The 19,380-nt window shown below is 51.2% G+C and overlaps 1 protein-coding gene across 3 annotated transcripts; it reads right to left on the reverse strand.

Annotated features, from left to right (window-relative positions):
* Positions 1-51: 51 nt before the first annotated feature.
* Positions 52-19,042, reverse strand: Csdc2 (cold shock domain containing C2). 3 transcript variants are annotated; one of them, XM_029569142.1, is made up of 5 exons: positions 18,911-19,014; positions 17,823-17,918; positions 3,470-3,768; positions 2,407-2,529; positions 52-1,888 (listed from the first exon to the last, which is right to left on the reverse strand). In XM_029569142.1, exons 2-5 carry the CDS (start codon positions 17,823-17,825, stop codon positions 1,726-1,728), a joined length of 588 nt encoding a protein of 195 aa, XP_029425002.1. In that variant the 5' UTR covers positions 17,826-17,918; positions 18,911-19,014; the 3' UTR covers positions 52-1,725. The 3 variants fall into 3 exon arrangements, with proteins under 3 accessions (XP_029425002.1, XP_029425003.1, XP_008843020.1); XM_029569143.1 differs by lacking the exon at positions 17,823-17,918 and having other exon boundaries at positions 18,911-19,042; XM_008844798.3 differs by lacking the exons at positions 17,823-17,918; positions 18,911-19,014 and adding an exon at positions 15,143-15,317.
* Between the last annotated feature and the right edge of the window lie 338 nt (positions 19,043-19,380).

Here is a 19,380-nt window from a genome sequence, read left to right on the forward strand (position 1 = left end):
TCTTCCTCAGCCCCAGGGTCCCCATCAGAAAAAGGCAGCTCAGGGCCAGGGTGGGTCACAGTTGAATTTATTGCCAGTGTTAGGAGGGATAGGGGGTCCAGGAGGGATTGGGGGGTCCGTGGCTGGGGTCTGGAAAGGTTTCTGCCTGGGCACTGTAGGCCCAAGAGTGGGGAGGAAGTCTGCTGTCCTTGGCCACCCAGGAGGCCCCAGGCCAATGCCTGAGAAGGACCTGCTCACAGGAGAGAAGGCTGGGTGGCCCCAGGGTCCACCTGTACCAAGCTCCCTGTCAAGGGGCAGGAATCCTGTAGTTCTGCTTCTCAGGGACAGGCCTTGTTGGAGAAGCCTAACTCACAGTGGAGCGTCAGACAGGCAGCCCCTTCCTAGTGTTTGGAAGGGCTAGCCAGCACCTCTTAGCAGCACCTCTTGGGCTGCTGGCCTCTGTAATGGGTACTAGGACAAGCTGGGATACAGACACCCCAAATGATTCTACCCTGTGGTCCTGGGATACCTACCAAGCTGCCTAGACAGTCACTGACCCCCTCATCCTGGATATCTGAGCCCCAATGTTACTGGTAGACTGGGTCCCATTAGGCTCTTGTCCTGGCAGCCCCTCCCTAAGCCTGTGACCCCACTTATCCTCCCAACAGGTACTGGGCTGTCTAGAAGGGACACAGGTAAGAGGGACAGTCACACATGAGGGGTGGAAAGATAAGAGCCACCCCGCCGCTGGCCTGTCAAGAGACTATGGGGGCTATGTCTTGCAGCTCTGCGAAGATGGTCCAGTGTTGGAGTTGCAAGGCCAGTGGTCTCCCAGGCCTTGGGCTGTCCTTTGGGTGCCTGGACCTGGCCTTGCCTGAGGAGACACATATCCATCCATCACCACATCCTCAGACACTGTGATGACCAGCACAGGGCAGAGCATCCACGGGGTTTGTGCATCAGAGTGGGGGAGATGATTCCATCCAAGCTGGGGGGAATGTGTCCCCACCTCAGGAGGAAGCCAGGGGAAGAAACCCAGCTCTGTGGAGCTCAAAAGAGCCTCAGCCAGGCTGAGGAGACAGAATTGGAAAACAAAACAGGTTCCCTTTTCTGCCCACAGCCCGGTTTGCTGCCTGTCCAGTGTACTGAAAGAGTAGGGGCAGGAAGATGAGCCAGGCTGTGACGGGGTGCCATGAGCCTCCATGTTTTGCCCTCTTCCCCTCCCTGTGAAGCTAGAGGCCCCCACAAAGCACTCAGAGGCCTGGCTTCTGAGAGGAAGGATCCAGGCCATGGCAAACACCCCAGCCCAGGGCAGGAGACAGGAGCACAAGCAAAGTCTGACCAGGGTCAGGCATGGGACTGAGAAGGACTGAGGACAGCAGTGATGAGGGTGCTCATAGGAGAGGGTCTCCCTGGGTCTCCACCTGACCTGGCACAGGCTTGCAGGGACTCAGTAGGTAGACAATGGGCAAGAGGGCAGGAGGGTCATGTGTATACATGGCAAGGCATGAAGGAAAGAGAGACGGGCCAAGGCAGGGCTGGTGGCCACCCTTCCATCCAACCCCAGGTTGGCTGGTACAACAGTCCGGGTCACGGAAGTTGTATGAAGTTGTTGGAAGCACACTCACAGCCATAAGCACAGAAAGATGTACAAACAGACAAATGCACACACCCAACGGCTGGTCAGCAGCACAGTGGGAGCAGAGCTGGCTGCTGCCTGCCCTCCCCATAAGGATCACCCCCCACCTAGGAACCCACAACCTGGCCAGACCATGTCTCGTGGGGAGTGTGGGGGGCCAACTGGGTGAGCACCACCTCCACAGCCTGAAACTTCTGGTTCTTGGGTGGAATGGGACACATCTTGTAGGTCACCTCGTCGCCTTCCACAGGCACATATTCCCCCTCGATGCTAGTGAGCAAAAGAGTGAGGTCAGCCCAACAGCAGGCTCAGTCCCAAACCCCACAGTGGCCTGGCCCCTAGCGTCACTGCTCAGGACCTTGGCTTTCCAGGCTGTAAAATGGGAGTCTATATAGTACCTACCTCTTCTGGGGGACATGTGAAAGTCACCAGGAGGTTCCTAAGGCTCTGAGAAATTAAGGGACCTCCCCTGTCATCTCTGGTATTAGGTGGGTGGGGACAAGCCTAGACCCACCTCTCTTCATTTACCCCTCCACCCAAGTCCCCTTCCAGGATATGAGGCCCAGAAGCAGGTCTAGCTCTCTAAGGATACTCATGATCCTAAAACAAGACCCCAGGGTCCCAGAAGAGGGTGCTAGGGCTTCTGGGGTCTGCGAGCTGATCCCAGCCCACCTCCCATCCCTCCTTAAAGCAGGGATAGCAGGAATACAGACAGTGGCTAGGGGAGAGGCCTGGGGAGACTGGACACTGGGCAGTGCCCAGTCAGAGACAGAAGGAGGGGAACTCACTCAGATACGTGCACAAAGATGTCCTCTGAGCCATTCTCAGGGGTGATGAAGCCATGGCCCTGGGAGCGTGAGAACTGTTTACAGACGCCCTTGAACACAGGGCCAGCCGAGGCTCGGGCTGTCCTGGGGATAGGGTAGAGGGATTAGAAATGTGACCCGGAGACCCCACCCTTCCTGGACCACCACCCTCCTTTCATCCTGCCTCAAGGAACCTCCCCAGGCCATAAACCTCACAGCTATGCTCCCTGGGCCCCCAAAGCATCCTCACTGGGCAGATAACAGGACTTAGGCCCAGAGTGGGACAACTGACCTGCCGAGGATCTCCCAGTATGCAAGGATATCTCCTAGTTCCTGGCCAGTGTCGCTCTTTGAATAGCACCCTCCCTCCAGATGTTGTTTAGGCTGAAATGGGTTCTACTTATAAAATTTCTGAGTCAAGGCTGGATGTGGTAGTGTATGCCTTTAATCCCAGCACTTGAGAGGCAGAGGCCAGCGGATCTCTGTGAGTTCAAGGCCAGCCTGGTCTACCTAGTAGGTTCCAGGACAGCTGGGGCTACAGGAAGACCCCCAAAAAAAGATTTCTGAGTCAAGCTGGGGCTGTAGCTCTGTGGTAGAGTGCTTATCTACCATGACCAGAAAAAAGGCAAATTTCTGAAAGAAGACTGTGTGTGCAACCTGGGTTTGAATATCTCCCCAAAGCAGACCTCAAGCACTTGCAAGTTTGAGGCCAGCCTGGTCTACATAGTGAGTTCCAGGACAGCCAGGGCTGCATAGTGAGACCATATCTTAAAAACAAACAAAAACGAACAGCTGGCTAGGTGGCTCAGTGGGTAAATGCACTTGCTGCCAAGCCTGACCACCTGAGTTTAACCCATGGTGGAAGGAAGAACCAATTCCTGCAAGTTCTCTGATCTCCATGCATACTGTGGCATGTAATCACACACAGAAACACACACTCCTAGCCCTGCCAGGCACACACAGCTCTCCAGTCTTCAGAGGATGGGCAGACTTGGCACTGTCCTGAAGAAAGTTCACAGAGCCTAGGTGAGGGGCAGGTACTCACGCTGAATATGTCCTGGTTCGTTTGGTAGGCAGAGGGCTGGGCAGGTCCCGAGGAGAGACCCCACCCCGTTCCCAGATCCTACTGCCCTCCCTGTGGAATGGGAAAGTGGGCCAGACAGGAGACTTGGGAGAGTGGAGAGGTGGGACCGCTGGAGGTGATGTGGACTCTGATGTCATGGTGGGGCCAGTGGGACAGCCTGGTGGGCTCTGGTTCACAGGGGCCGGTGAAGGACTCTGGTGTCCTTTCAGGCAGGGCCCGGCCTGGCCCTGCTCGGTGGTCTCACTAGCTACGGACTCCGTCTGCAAGGAGGAGAGGAAAACACGGGTAAGCCAATTGCGGCTGGGAACAAATTGGGAGGACTGTTCCTGCCAGCCACCTCACAGCACAACTTCAGGCCACTCAGGGCTCCTCCCTTCCTGAGTCTCTTCACCAAAAAGACAATCACATACCTAGCACCTGTGAGGCTTTGGCTTTAATAGCACAAAAACAAAACAAGAGATTGGGCACACTCAGGAGGGAGAAGCAGGTGGATTTCTGTAAAATTGAGGCCAGCCTGGTCTACATAGTGAGTTCCAGGCCAGCTGGGGCTACAGGGAGACTATCTCAAAAAAACCAAAGGGAAAGAAAAAGAACAGTACTACTGGCATCCCAGAAACCTGCTTGTATATATAATAAATTAAAAACAAAAAAACTCCAAGGAATTACAAATGCAACTTAGTTGGTAGAGTACTTGTCTACCATCCATGAGGTCCTAATTTGATTTCCAATATCACATAGAACCAGGTATGGTGGCACATGCTTAGAATCCCAGCACCCTGAAGGTGGAGGCAGAAAGATCAGGGGCTGGAGAGATGGCTCAGAATTAAGAACACTGGCTGCTCTTGCAGAGGACCCAGGTTTGAGTCCCAGCACCCACACGGTGACTAACTGCATGTAACTCTAGTTCCAGGGGATCCAACACCCTCTTCTGACCTCAGGCACTACATGACACAGGTGCACTCACTTACATGCAGGCAACACACACATACACATAAAAAAAAATAAAAATAATAAGTAAAATGTTTCTTTTAAAAAAGAAAGATCCAGTCGGGCGTGGTGGCGCCCGCCTTTAATCCCAGCACTCAGGAGGCAGAGGCAGGCGGATCTCTGTGAGTTCAAGGCCAGCCTGGTCTACATAGTGAGTTCCAGGACAGCTGGGTCTACAGAGAGACCCTGTCTCAAAAAGGCCAAAAATAAAAAATAAAAATAAATAAGAAAGATCAGAAGTTCAAGGTCATCCTTGGCTACATAGTAAGTTTGAGGCCAGCCTGGGCTATATGAGACCTTGTTTTTTTGTTTGGGGTTTTTTTGGTCTTTTTTGAAGTTAATGCTCTTAACGGCTGAACCATCTCTTCAGCCCCGTTTTTGTTTTTGTTTTTTAAATTTTATTTATTTTTATTTTATGTGTATGAATCTATTGCCTGCATGTATGTGAGTGTACCCTTGTCGTGCAATGCGTCGGAGGTCAGAAGAGGGCATCGAATTTCCCTGGAACTGGAGTTAAGCATGGTTCGTAGCCCCCATGTGGGTGCTGGGAATCGAACTTGGGTCCTCTGCAAGAGCAGTGGGTATTCTTAACCACTGAGCCATGTCTCCAGCCCCAGAGACCTTGTTAAATAATCCAAAACCTGTTTTAGAATCCCTTAGTCTGCTGGGTATAGTGGCACACGCCTTTAATCTCAGTACTCCAGAAGCAGAGATGGGGATCTCTATGAGTTTAAGGCCACCCTGGTCTACATAGTGAGTTCCAGGCCAGCTGGAGACCCTGTCTCAAAAGGACCAAAAAGAATCTCTTAGTCCCTCCAGTTTGAATTTAATTCTGTAACTCCAAGGGTCTGGAAGGTTACTCACACAATGGCCAAGAGTTGGCATAAATGTGAACTATTTCAAATTCCCAGCCCTTTGATACCCAGAACATGTTGACCTCCCAGCAGTGCCCACAAGGTGAGAAAAAGGGGGATTGGATCCTGGCTCCTGTACCTATCAGCCTTGTGATCTCGGTCAGTAATTCTTGGCTTTTGATGCCATTTCCTGCTCTGTACTATGGGGCAGTGCTGGTTCCTATTTTATATCCAGGTTGCTCTAAGGCAAGCATAAAAACAGGAGCAGCGAGCATACCGTGAGCTCTTGGGAACGTGGTCTATTTTTCCTTAACCTAGTTTCTGCCTCTCAAAATGAGGTTGAAGGGCTAGGAACATGGCTTGCCTAGGATGCGCAAAGCCTTAGGTTCTGTCTCTGTCTCCGTCTCTGTCAGGAGATTGGAAAGTCCCTGGGAAGGTGGTGTGGAGAGTGAGTCCTATGAACCCATTTTTTTTTAATAGCTCAAGTATTTTATTTGTTTGCAACTATGCTTGTTAACACGATATAATGAAAATGTACAAAGAATAATGTTGCAGGTTTTGGTTAGATTTAAGTCAAAGACATTCATTAATAAGGAATCTTCAAATGTGAACATCCCAGTTTAGTAGATACTGAACGCACTGCTCTGGTCAGTGCTAGCATTAAGAAAACATTTTGGGCAGCAGAGATGGCTCAGCAGTTAAGAGCACTTTCTGATCTCCCGGAAGACCTGAGTTTAGTTCCCAGCACCCATGTTGGGTGTCTCACAACCACCTGTAACTCCAGCTCCAGAGGATCCAGTGCCTTCCTCTGGCCTCCCATTGCACACATTCACATACACTCACACAGACACACACACTTACATATAAATAAAAATAAATTTTTGAAAAAAAAAACGTTAGCACATGCCTTTAATCCCAGCATTTGGGAGGCAGAGGCAGGTAGATCTCTGTGAGATGAGGTTGACCTGGTCTACATAGTAAGTTCCAGGCCAACTAGGGCTGCAGGGGAGACTCTGTCTGAAAACAAAACAAAACAAAACAAAACAAAATTTAAGGGGACTGGAGATATGACAGCAGTTAAGAGCAATGGCTGCTCTTGCAGAGGATCCTAGTTTGATCCCAGCACCCTATGGTAGCTAGCAACCCTCCATAACTCCAGTTCCAGGGAGATCTGACACCCTCTTTGGGCACTGCACGACATGGGTGCACTTACATACATACAGGCAATACACTCATAGGATTAAAAAATAATAAATAAAATTAACAACAACAAAACCATGTAAGCCAGGCATGGTGGCATACATCTTTAGTCTCAACACTCAGGAGGCAGAGGCAAGTGGATCTTTGTGAGATCAAGGCCAGCCTAGTCTATATAGCAAGTTCCAGGCCAGCTGGGGCTACAGGGAGAGAGACCCTGTCTCAAAAAACAAACATTTAGTAGGTTATTTCATTGCCATCTATTGACACGTATTTTAGGGCTCAGTGCCTAGAAGTCCTTGGGAAAATCCACTCTGTGTTTTCCTTTGAGGAAAAGATCTCAAGGCCTTCTCATGTGCTCTACCCCCTCACTCTTCCTCATGAGTTCCAGAGTCTTAAAGCTTGGCTGAGCCTGGAATAAGATGTTTTTCTAGTCCATAGTCACAAAGGAATGGGGGCTATCCCTTCACCCCTGTACTCCACTGATCTTCCTCATGCTACAGGAGGTTGAGGTGAGTCCCTAAGCTGCAAGTCTATTCTGGCCTTCGTTTTGTGCCTGCTCCCCAACACACACACACACACACACACACACACACACGCACACGCACAGCTCCCTAACATACACACGCATGCACACACGCACACGCACAGCTCCCTAACACACACACGCACACACACACACATGCACGGACACACACGCACACATGCACAGCTCCCCAACACACAGACACACACACGCACAACTCCCCAATACACACATACACACACACACACACACACACACACAGAGCTCTCCAACACATGGACACACACGCACGCACGCACACACGCACGAACAGCTCCCCAATACACACGCACACACACACTCATGCACATGCACAGCTCCCCAACACATGGACACACACACACACACACACACACACACACACACACAGAGCATGGAGTTTCCAGGAAATGATTTAAGATCCCCTAGAAGTCCCGAGCCCAGACTACCTGAAAATGCCACAGAGCAAGGGCTGCCCACCCATCCAACCTGAGTCACTGTAGCAGGTCTGGCGCAGTCACTCAGTCACATTGAGTGGGGCTTTTCTGGACGAGATAATGAGCTGGCCCTCCCATCCCTTGGGGGTGGAGTTGGTGACACAGTGCCCCTTTCCTCTCCAGCCAGGGGAGCTGCAGGCCAGGGGGCCTGACTCTCCTCACAGCCCTCAGCCCTCTCAAGTTGCTGTAGGGCTTTTGTCTCTGAGCTCACTCCAGGAGGCAGGGTGGACTGGGTAACAATTTTTCACCAGTTTAAAATTTTTATTTGTAATTTTGTCTTTTCAGGGATTGAATCCATGGTGCCATACTTGTACTGAGATATATATACCCTTCCTTCCTTCCCTTTCTCCCACCCTTCCTCCCCAGGCCTCACCCATGCTATATCCCCAAGCATCCCACCTGCTTTCACAATCCTGTTCAAACTAGGGTCTCACTTTTGCTTCAAAAGTACTTTACTGCTAAGCTACACACTCCCTCCTCTGCCACTCCCACTCTGGCCCTCAACCATACAAACTTTAGAGAGAAAAAAAACAGAAGCCTCAGCTGTAGTGGCTCATACCGATAATCCCAGCAACTCCTAAGGCTGAGACAAGAGTTCCAGGAGGCAGCAAGTTCAAGGCCACCCTGGGCTACCTACAGAGTTCCAAGCCAGTCAGTCTACCTTATAGAGTAGGACCCTATCACGAAACGAGGGGCTGGAGAGATGGCTCAGCGGTTAAGAGCACTGACTGCTCTTGCAGAGGACCCCGGTTCTATTCCCAGCACTCACATGGCAGCTACTAACCGTCCTTAACTCCAGTTCCAGGGGAATCCGAAGCCCTCTTCTGACCTCAGCAGCATTGCACGACACGGATGCACTCACATGCATGCAGGCAATACACTCATACACATAAAAAAAATTAAAAAAATAAAATATTTTTAAAAAGACCCTATCACAAAACAAAACAAAACTCAAAACAAAGGAAAGCGGGAGTGCAGGCCAAGTGAAAACACCCGAGCCGCGGGACGGCTCAGCGGTTAAGGGCACTGGCTGCTCTTGCAGAGGATCTGGGTTCGATTCCCAGCACCCACATGGCAGCTAACAACTGCCCATAATTCCACTGGATGCACCTTCCTACATGCAGGCAATACACTCATACACATAAAACATTTTTTTAAAAAGTGAAGCAACCTTGCCAGGCATGGTGTTACACGCCTTTAATCCCAGCACTCAGGAGGTAGAGGCAGGTAAATATCTGTGAGTTCAAGGCCAGCCTGGTCTACATAGTGAGTTCCAGGCCAGCTGGGGCTACAGGGAGACCCTGTCTCAAAAAGACAAAAAAAAAAAAAAGAAAAGAAAAGAAAAAAGTGAGGCAACCACACACATGCTTGTACGTGAATGTTCATTGCAGTACTGTTCACAATGGCCAAGAAGTTCCGTCCAAACACTGATAAACCAAGTGTAGCCTAGCCACAGAGTAGAGCGCCAGTGTGACGAGGATGAAGTATTGATTCATGCCAGAACACAGATGCACCTTGAGAACACGGTGCTAAATGGGAGAAGCAGTTACAAAAAGCCCACGGACATGTGGCTCCACTCCCCGGAGATGTCCGGAACAGGCAAAACACAGCCAGAGAGTCAGTAGCCATCAGCAGGGGCTCAGAGGAGCAGACAGGGAGTACTAGGTCCCTGATGCTGATAGGTCATTTCTTTTGAGGTGCTGGGTGCTAAAAACGTTCACTCAGAGACTGTGGTGACAGTTTTGAGCACACTGGATCCGCTGGGCTGTACACTTTAAGCAAGTGATTTTTTTTCCCCTTTTTTTTTTTTTTTTTTTTTAATTTTTGGTTTCTGGTGCTAGGATGGAATCCAGGCAGCTAGGTAAGTGCTCTACCCCGACCCCAAACGACCGAATTGCAGGGACTGTGGATTGTGTCTCAATAATGCTGTTGCCAAAAGGTAAAGGCGGGCATCAAGTCTCCAGGCGCACCGTCCCGGGCCTCGACGTGTGCGGACAGAGTCTTGCTTCTCTCCCTGAACCAGGGCGCCGGCGCCTCCCCACTGCAATTTCCCCAAGCCTAGTGCTGTGCTTGGCAGTGACAATCAGTGATGGGAGGTCGTAGGGGCTGGGAGGGGAGGAGCCACAGTGGTTACCAGGAAGACGCAGGCGCCGCACTGGGGCTGCTCCAGGGTGGTCTCTCCTGCCTCCCCTCCCCAGAGCCAGCATCAGAGATGGTCGAGGAACGATTTACAGAAAGAGCAGGGCTTCCCTGGGCTCTTGTCCTTAGGAAAAGCAGGGGAGTCGCTGCGGGGCTGAGCTGGACAGAGCCAGCCTCATCAAAGACCTGGCTTTTCTGCACCAGGCCCATCTCCCCAGCTAGGGAACTGATTGGAAACAAGAGGTCCTCCCTCCTCAAGAGCTCTGCTGAAGATGGGAGAGGTAGAGGGGGGAGTGCTGGGCAGGTGCTGTACCCTGGAAAGCAGCTTCTCTCAGACAAGGTTGGCTCCTAACTGTGGGGTGCAGGACAGTCCCCCTCTATCCCTAAGGACTGCTCCACCCCTCCTGCCTGGCTCCCCTGCCCCAGACTCCCTTCCCTTCTTTTAATTCCTACATCAGGGCCTGGAGAGTTGGCTTACTGGTTAAGAGCACTGGCTACTCTTGAGGCCTGGGGTTCAGGTCCCAGCACCTTAGCAGCTAACAACCATCAGTAACTCCAGTCCCAGGAATTCTGACTCCCTCTTGTGGCCCCATGGTACACATATACATGCAGGCAAACATGCATACACATAAGCTCTTTCAGGCTGGAGTTAGAACCTCATTTTTCAGACAAGGAAACCAAGATTCAATCAAGGACATAATATCTGAGGCAGGATTTAAAACCAAGACAGAGTGACTCTAGGGCTTTGAAGTGGGAAGTCTAGAGTCCTGTCAGGCCCTGCATTGCTGTTGCCATAGTGTGTATGTGTGTATGTGCTATGTGTGTGTGGTATATGAGTGTGTTTATGTGTGTATGCATGCGTGTGGAGGCCAGATACTGGCCAGTGAGTTCCACGGATCCTCCTTTCCCCTCCCCTGTTCCCAGTGCTAGCATTACCAAGGCCCATGCTGCTTGCTGGGCCTGGCTTTTTTTTGTGGGTGCTGAAGAGCGAATGGGTCCCCATACATGCACATCAGGTACTTCATAGACTGAGCCATCTCCCCAGCCCCATTTTTGTTTTGGGGGAGGTCAGAGTGTCACTATACAGGGTGGCCTGGAACAGCCTATGTAACCCAGACTAGCTAGAATTTGCAATACTTTGCCTTGACCCCCCAAGTGCTGGGATCATAGGTCTGCTCAACCATGCCTGGCTGTGTTGCTTTATTTTAGACAGGGTCTTATGTAGCCTAGACTGGATTTGAACTGGATATGTAGTATTACATTTGAGGATGACCTTGAACTCTTGATTCTCTGCCTCCTCCCCCAAGCACTGGGATTACAGGTATGCACAATGATGCCGGTCCTCTCTAGGACCAGACAGGGCCCTGGAACTGGAGCAGCTCTGTAACCCTAGTGAGACCAGGGAGAGGATTACAAGAAAAAACAAATCAAGCCTCCAGCTCAGAATGTCTCTCTACAATATTGATGCAGGAAAGGACAAATGGAGCCAGGGCTCTCACTGTTGAATGCAGGCACACTATGCAAAAAGCCTTTGTTTTGTAAATATTTTATTTATCATTTTTATTTTATGCATATGAGTGTATTTCCTGCATATAGGTAAGTGCACCTGTGTTATGCAGTGTCTGTGGAAGACAGAAGAGGGTGTCAGGTTCTCTGGAACTGGAGTTAGGGATGGTTGTTAGCCACAATATGGGTGCAAAGAATTGAACCTGGGTCCTCTGCAAGAGTAGCCAATGCTCTTAACCGCTGAGCTGTCTCTCCAGCCAGTTTTGTTTTTATTCTAAATGCGTTTATTTATTGTGTGTGGGGGGGGTTGAGGCAGGGTCTCATGTAGTCAAGGCTAGCCTTGAACTCCTGATCCTCTTGCTTCTACCTCCTCAGTACTGGGATTTTATAGGTATGTACCACCACACCCAGTTTATGTGGTATTAGGGCTCAAACCCGGGACTTCAAATAGCCTAAGCAACCTGAGACTCTGTCTCAAAACAAAACATAATTAAAAAGGACATACACACACAAAAAGGTCACCAAAAAAAAAGTTGGGACCCAGGCTGCCTGAGCCTGAAACCTTGCTTTTCCTGCTTTTTTGCAGCCCAGTGACTTCCTTGCTGGGTCTCCATTACTTTCTGTGTCAAAATGAGGCTGAGAGAGGAGCCCAGGAGTTGTGCCAGTGTCACCACCAGTAGGCGTCTTTCTGGTCTTCCAGCTGAGCACACCTTCCTTTCCCTGCTTGAAAGCCAAGCTCCAATATACCGCTTCTGCAGTGCCGGAACCAGAGGAGGTAAAGCCAGAACATCACTGTTGGGAGACAACCCAAGGTGTGATGCGGTGTCACAGGACCGTGGCACTCGGGACAGTGAGTCAGTCCTGGAAGCAGGTGACCAGGGCCAGCTGACACTTGGCTCCAGTAATCAACCCCATCCCTTCCCCTAAAAAAGGATGGGATAGCAGTGGTTGTCTTGACCCTAAGATCCCTTTCAACGTGAGCAGGTGAGGGAAGGCAAGTAGCTCAACCACCAGCACTGTGTGACGGGGTGAACAGCTGTCCCTCTCTGGGCTTCATCTTTATTCCCATTTATATCACTGGGCAGTTGCCTAACGACGTTCAGACCGACTCTTCCCTAAGATTGTCAAAAACACACTTGTGGACATAGCCAAGGAGGCGATTCCCAGCCCATGTCCTACAAGCCACACACACACACACACACACACACACACATACACACACAGGGCCAGTATGTAAAAAGGAGACAATCCTGGCCTTAGAAGATTTCCATCCAGTGAGGTGGTAAGAGACTCACTGATTCAAACACAGTGTGGTCAGTCCTGATTTGTCAAGTCTCTACTACCATCTATTTGGGCCTCATAAGAATCTTACTCAATATCACCAGCATGCCCATTCTTTAGAAGAGTAAACTGAGGCCCAGAGGGGTGAAGAGCCTTGTCCTGCACCCAGGAGATGCCTAGAGGAGAGGTGTGCAGCTGAGGTAAGGAGGGAAGACCGTGGATTCCCTGGACAAAGCCCTCCTTCCTGCCTCCCCTAGAAAAGCTCAGGGCTGAGGAAGAACTAGGGAGCCAAGACTCAGGGTTCTATTTCTGGTATTTTGCTGACTCAGACCATGACCTTGGGTGAATCACTCACCAACTTTGTGAAGCTTAAAAACAACTCCCCCAATAAAACTGTCCCAGCCCCAAGTCGGGGCCCATTATGGGGGTGCTGCGGAGGAGGAGTGGAAATAAGAAGTCAGGGAATACAAGGCGGGCAGCAGAAGGGCTCGTTGAATGTCTTGGGCTTGTCTATGCTGGGTTCTGGGAAGGTGACAGAACAATCCTGGGACCACTGACACAAGTGGCACCTTCCTGGCTCCTCCCTCCCCCGAGCTTCCCAAATGCTCCTTAAAATACATCAGTGGCAAAAGCTCTCCTGCAGCTGGAGGTGACCTAATTAAACCTTGTTCCCTTCCCTCCCACTGTGTGTGTGTGTGTGTGTGTGTGTGTGTGTGTGTGTGTTCTAAGGTCTATCCCAGTCAATACTAGATATTAATTATTTAAGAACCCCTTTACCCTCCTGATCACATGCTCAGGCTGCCCTGAGGCTATTGTGCATCAGAGCTCTGGGCTTCTCTGGCATTGGTTAGGGGGAGAGGACAGCTGGAATAGTACCAAGAGCCAAGTTCACATACCAGCTTCACCTCTACCTGGCTATGTGACCCAAGGCAAGTCACCTTCCCATTCTGAGTCCTCCTGGAGAGAAGATCATACTGGTCCAAGTCACACACAGTGACAGAGTAGGAATGCACAGTGTAGTCAGGACCCTGAGTTCTCCAGGACGTTAAGCCACCCCTGCCTGGTGACTGTCTTTTCTCTAGGTAGGAGGGGAAAGACAGACTAAGAGCCTTACCCCTCTGCTTTTAGTCCCCCATGTTGCTGTGCTACCTGGACAAAGGACCAAGCTGCCTACCAACAAGGGTCTGGGTCTGGACACTGGGCTTATAACTAGCAGATATGATCATTGCAGCCCAACTCACTCTGCTGGGTGTCACCTGCAAAGTGGGGAGGGGGTCCTGTCTGTAGGTGGACTGGCAAATGTCCCTTCTTCACCATCCAGCCGTCCATGTGAGTCCTTGAGGGTCCCAGGGGAGCCCTCTCAAGCCAATCGGCATCTTCAATCCTCGGCTACTCAGTCTTCTGTCGCCAGGCCTGGGACAAACTAATGTGTCCTCCCGGGACCCTGTGCTGCCAGCTTCTGTTTGTACCAGACGTGGCTTTTGGAGGTAGGACTAGACAGATGAGGATGGGAAAGACTTTTAAGGAAATATGGGGGAGTCTGTGAGGAAGAGACTGAGAGTCTGGAGGGTCCAGAGGCCTCTGGGATGGAGTCAGGTTTGGGAAACAGGCCTGGAAATCCTCCTTCCCAGGCAAAGGCTCTGACTGGATGGCATCCAGGCGGCCCGGTGCCAGGCTCAGAGAGGGTGCCCCCCCCGCACGCTTCCTCCTCCCCTCCCCCAGCCCCAGCGGCTGCAGCAGTTCACACTCTGTATTTATTATTGTTCTAGCTCCTGTCCCCCTCCTTCTCCCTGGGAAGAGCCTGCCAGCTTGCCAGCCTGGCAGGAACCTGCTGTCTCCTTGTGGGTGCCAGCATCGCCCCTTATCTCCACTTAGTCTCCTTGTGCCAGGGTCAGATCACTCAGGGGTCTGATGCCAGCCTGAGTCCATGCATCCCACAGCAGGGGGTGGTCCAGCAGGCCTCAGCTTATCACCCCAACCCTGTGGTGGGCTGCACCCAGGCAAGGAGAGGGGTGGTAATTCAAACAGACAAGCCCAGCAGGCTGGGAAGAAGCAAGGACCCAGTGAGGTGGCATCAGGCAAAAATAACATGGAGCCACATCTCCAAGCCAGTTGACACAATTATTCTCATTACACTGGGGAAAAATAGAGTCAGAAGAACACAGCTGTTCTGGGTCCAGTGGTCCCTCCCCTCCTTCCCCAGCCCCAGCCCAGATTCCAGAGGAAAGACCAGCAATGCTCCTGGCTGAAGTTGCCTTTCAGGGTCTTGGAAGGAGCCCTGGTTCCTCCAGCCACTGGCTTTCCCTCACCCAGTTCCCAGACTGGAGGCTGCAGCTTGGCAGGAACCTGCTGTTCTCTGCCTCCTGAGCCAGACACAAGTCCCAGACACAGACACACACATGCATTCACACCCACAGGAACCACTCCACCTTGGCTTCCCTTGAGGGTCAAGGGGAGAAAATAGAGGGGCGGTGGGATCCTCTGCATCCTGAGCATCCTCTGAAGGCAGACTGGGCTGGTCCAGCACCTACCTTTCCATCCTCACCTTGCATACCCTTTCCTGGTGCCACCCACCCCTGTCACAGTTCCCATCACCAGCTGCCCTCAGCACCCCCATGCTGCTCCTTACCTCGGCCGGGCAGCTGGGGTCCAGGCACTGCCTCCTGCAATGGGCAGCACCCTACCTCTCCGGCACGCGGAGCTGGCTGGCAGGGGACAGGTCTAGAAGATGCGCTCTTGTGTGTGTGTGTGTGTGTGTGTGTGTGTGTGTGTTATTTGCAGGCGGCACCTCAGCCCCTCACTCACTCACACACGCCTTCCTGCTGACGTCAGGATGAGCAGGAGGGAGGGACTGGGATGGGAATTTGTACTCCTTGCTTAAAGGGACACTAGGCTCTGTCCCCTCGGTCCCAGACACCACCTCCTGAGCCAGGCAGCGCTGGGTGAGTGGCTTCGCTGCATCTGTCAGAGCTTTAAAGCTTCCTTGTTCTGGAAAGTGGCTTTTATTGCTGGGCCAAGGTATAATTTGCCCTACCAGGTCAGGGTAGCTACTGAGGAGTGCTGAGGAGGAGGAAGGCTGCAGTGCCTGGAGAGCAAGTGGGGTGCTGGGGGGAGGGGCTGTGTGTCTGTGCACACACCGGGGGTCTTGCAGGGTGGGAGAGAGAGAGTCTGGGAGGAGACCAGAGCAGAGAGCAGACCCTCTGGGAATAAGTCAGGTTCCTCTGGACTCCCAGACATCTGCTCTGGAGCCTCAGTAATCCCAGCACATGGCACTTAGCTCTGAGGGTCTGCTGTCTCTAGGAATGAAGAGTGTGGGTAGAGAGAGAGGTGGCCCAGCGGTTAAGAGCACTGACTGCTCTTACAGAGGACAGGGGCTGGGGGGGTGTGTGTTCAATTCCCAGCACCCACATGGCAGCTATGAACCATCCTTAACTCCAGTTCCTCTTCTGACCTCCAAGGCATTGCACGACACAGGTGCACTCACATCCATGCAGGCAATACACTCATACACATAAAAAAAATAATAATTAAATATATTTAAAAAAAAGAGTGTGAGTAATCACAGGGACTGATCTCTGACACATATTAGGTTCTTGAGAGGGGCTACTAAATCCAATGGAGAAACAGGGAGTAATGAGCTTAATTCTCTCTCTCTCTCTCTCTCTCTCTCTCTCTCTCTCTCTCTCTCTCTCTCTCTCTCTCTCTCTCTCTCTCTCTCTCTCTCTCTCTCTCTCTCTCTCTCTCTCTCTCACACACACACACACACACACACACACACGGCAGTTGCTCACTCCTAGAGAGAGGCCTGAGATGGCATCCTGCTTCAGACAGCCTGGATTTGACTCTCAACCCCAGGCTTCCCAACCTCTGACAAATCGCTTATGAATGCAGTCCTCTCCTAAAAGGGCAGCTCAAGGCAAAGCATCTGTGAGCCCAGGGCCTGCAGGGGCCTCCACAAAGGCTCATCTCTACCTCCTTCCTGTCCTTTCTCAGTCTCAGTTTACAAAAAAGTCTTCCCCTGGAGTCACCTCAGTGACTACTGAGGCAGGCCTAAAATAACAAGGGGCCAGGCGTGGTGGCGCAGGCCTGTAAATCCGAGCACTCAGGAGGGTGAGGCAGGAAGAGTACAAGTTTGAAGCTAGCCTGAGCTACCTAGAGAAATCCAATCTCAAAAAACAAATCAAAACAAGCCAGGCATGGTGCATACCTGTGATCCCTGCGCTAAGGAAGCGGAGGCTGGAGGATTATTGGGAATTTGAGGCTAGCCTAGACTACATGATGAGACCCTGTGTCCAAGAAAATCCAAAACAGGGCTGGAGAGATGGCTTGGCAGTTAACAGGGCTGCTCTTCCAGAGGACTCAGTACAGTTCCCATCAGTTCATATCTGTCTGTAACTCCAGCTCCAGGGGATCTGACACTCTCTTCTGGCCTCTGTGGGCGCCTGCACACACCTGACATATACTCACAGACACACAGACACATACATTCACATAAATAAAATTAAATATTTAAAAAACAAACAGCTAAGCATGGTGACCCACGCCTTTAATCCCAGCACTCGGGAGGCAGAGGCAGGCGGATCTCAGTGAATTCAAGGCCAGCCTGGTCTACATAGTGAGTACCAGGACAGCTGGGGCTACAGGGAGACCCTGTCTCAAAAAGACCAAAAAACAAACAAAAAAACTAAAGAAGCCGGCTCAGTGGTGCAGCCTTTGATCCCAGCACTCAGGAGACAGAGGCAGGCGGATCTTTGTGAGACGGAGGCCATTCTTGTCTGCATAATGAGTTCCAGGCCAGCTGAGGTTACAGGGAGACCATGTCTCAAGCAAAAACAAAAACCAACCAAGGGAAGAAGAATCTGCCTGTATTATTACCTAGCTACAGGGGTGTTTGGACCTAAGGCTAACACACAGCCCTGCCTTCCTAGAACTTCTTAGAACAATGATGCTCAGTCTTGGTTTCTGGCAGTATGGGTTGGTGCTGTCTGTGGTTCTAGGAGGCCTTTGTTCTAGCCCTGTTCTGAGGACCACACAGAGGAACCCTCTGCCTTTAAATCCCCATTTCCTTCTTTGTCTTCCTCTCCTTTTAATTTTTCTTTTTCTTTTTTTTTTTTGAAGACAGGGTCTCCCTATAGTCCCAGCTGACCTGAACTTACTACGTAGACCAGGCTGGCCTTGAACTCACAGAGATCCGCCTGCCTCTGCCTCCCAAGTGCTGGGACTAAAGGTGTGTGCCACCATGCCCAGCTCTCTCCTTTTAATTTTTAAAAATCTGCTTATTGTTTGTTTGTTTAGAGACAGGGTCTTACCATGTAGCCCTGGCTGGCCTGGAACTCAGAGATTCACTTGGCTCTGTCTCTCCAGTGCTGAAATGAAAAGTATGCACCATCAAGCCTGGCTTCTCCCTTAAAAAAAAAAAAATTAACCAATTAGAGCTTTCTTTTGAGATTGGGTCTCGATGTGTAGCCCAGACCTTGTGTTTCTCCTGCTTCAGCCTCCCGAATGCTAGGATTACAAGCATGTGCTACCAATCTGTGCCTGATTTGTTTGTTTTTGAGACAGGGTCTCAGGTAGCCCAGGCTGGGTTTGAACTTGCTATAAAACAGAGGAGTTTTAAAATCCTAAGCCTCCTGCCTCTATATCCCAAATGCTGGCATTACAAACATGGATGATCATTACTGTGCCTTTCTCTTTTTATCTTTTCTTCCCTTTCCTCCCCTGCCTCTGTCCTCCCCCTCCTGCATCCCTTCCACCTGCTCCTCCTCCCATGGGCGTCACTGTCCTATGGCTCAGAAATGATGGAGTGATGGAGCAGAGACCTGAGCTGATCTTGAACTCATTAAGTAGTCCAAACTAGCTTTAAACTCTTCCTGCTTCTGCCTCCCTGAGTACTGAGCTGACCGATGTGCATCACCACCCTGGTTTGACCCATGTTTTTCAAACATACCAACTTGCTCCCACTAAAGAGTGGTCAGGGCTAGAATGGATGCCTGTAATTCTCCTAGCTTACCATCCATTTTCTCCATTACAGGGACCTGCTTCCTGGGTGTTACAGAGTAGAGTCACCTCTCCCCTCTCAGTCCCAGGACCCCTGGTTCAACCTGGCCCATCAGAACCAGTGTGGATCCCTGGGTTAGAATGTTGGTACCCTGGCCGGCTGTCCTTCCAGTGGCCTTGAACTGAGTGGTGGGTTCAGGAGAGAGGAGTGGCCAGGGAAGATTTCTCTGAGCTTCAAGTGACAGGAAGGAACCAGCCTTGCCTGAGCCTAGAAAGCAGTTGTGGTGAGGGTGAGGCCTTCAGTTTGGGTAGGCACCCATCGATGGAGCAATAGGAAAGGGCCTGGTGTGGCAAGGGAAGTCAGTGTGAGAATGGAGAATGGAAAGTGGGGGTCTCTTACCTCAAAGGTGCGGGCTGGGATCTGGTTTGTGAACCAGGCTGAGGCTAGGACCAAGGTTCCAATTTCTCCCTTCGAATCCAATTTCCTTTCTTGGAGGCTTGTCCCTGCTGTTGGTAAACACAAGCTGGCAGCCGGTTGCAGTGACTGAAGGAGGCTGCCGGGGTTTGAAGTAGTGTGATGATTATCCCCCACCCCACGCGCAGCAAGAGCACAGCTGTTCATTCAGGAAGTGAGCAGCGGAGGCACACCCACCCACCCACCAGCAGCTGAGTAACAAAGAAATCGTCTGCTTGCAACCAGGGGCTCTACGTGGAGGCTATTTTTGTGAAAAGCTGAGAATTCAAAAGCTTGTCTCCTCGAAAGCCTCCCTCTCTCTGTGGAGGAGTGGGGAGGTGGGTTAGAGCTGAACAGTACTAATGTTCTAATTCTCACTCCTGTTATCCAAGGTTAGCCAACCAATGGGCCCAGGC

The sequence above is a fragment of the Nannospalax galili genome, unplaced genomic scaffold (assembly GCF_000622305.1).
Source record: "Nannospalax galili isolate Female #2095 unplaced genomic scaffold, S.galili_v1.0 scaffold180, whole genome shotgun sequence".
Taxonomy (NCBI): domain Eukaryota; kingdom Metazoa; phylum Chordata; class Mammalia; order Rodentia; family Spalacidae; genus Nannospalax; species Nannospalax galili.

Coding starts and splice junctions, on each gene's coding strand:
- Csdc2 (XM_029569142.1), bottom strand. Junction 2,530..3,469: donor CGAACCAGGACATATTCAGC/GTGAGTACCTGC, acceptor CCCTATCCCCAG/GACAGCCCGAGCCTCGGCTG. Junction 1,889..2,406: donor ATCTTTGTGCACGTATCTGA/GTGAGTTCCCCT, acceptor TTTGCTCACTAG/CATCGAGGGGGAATATGTGC.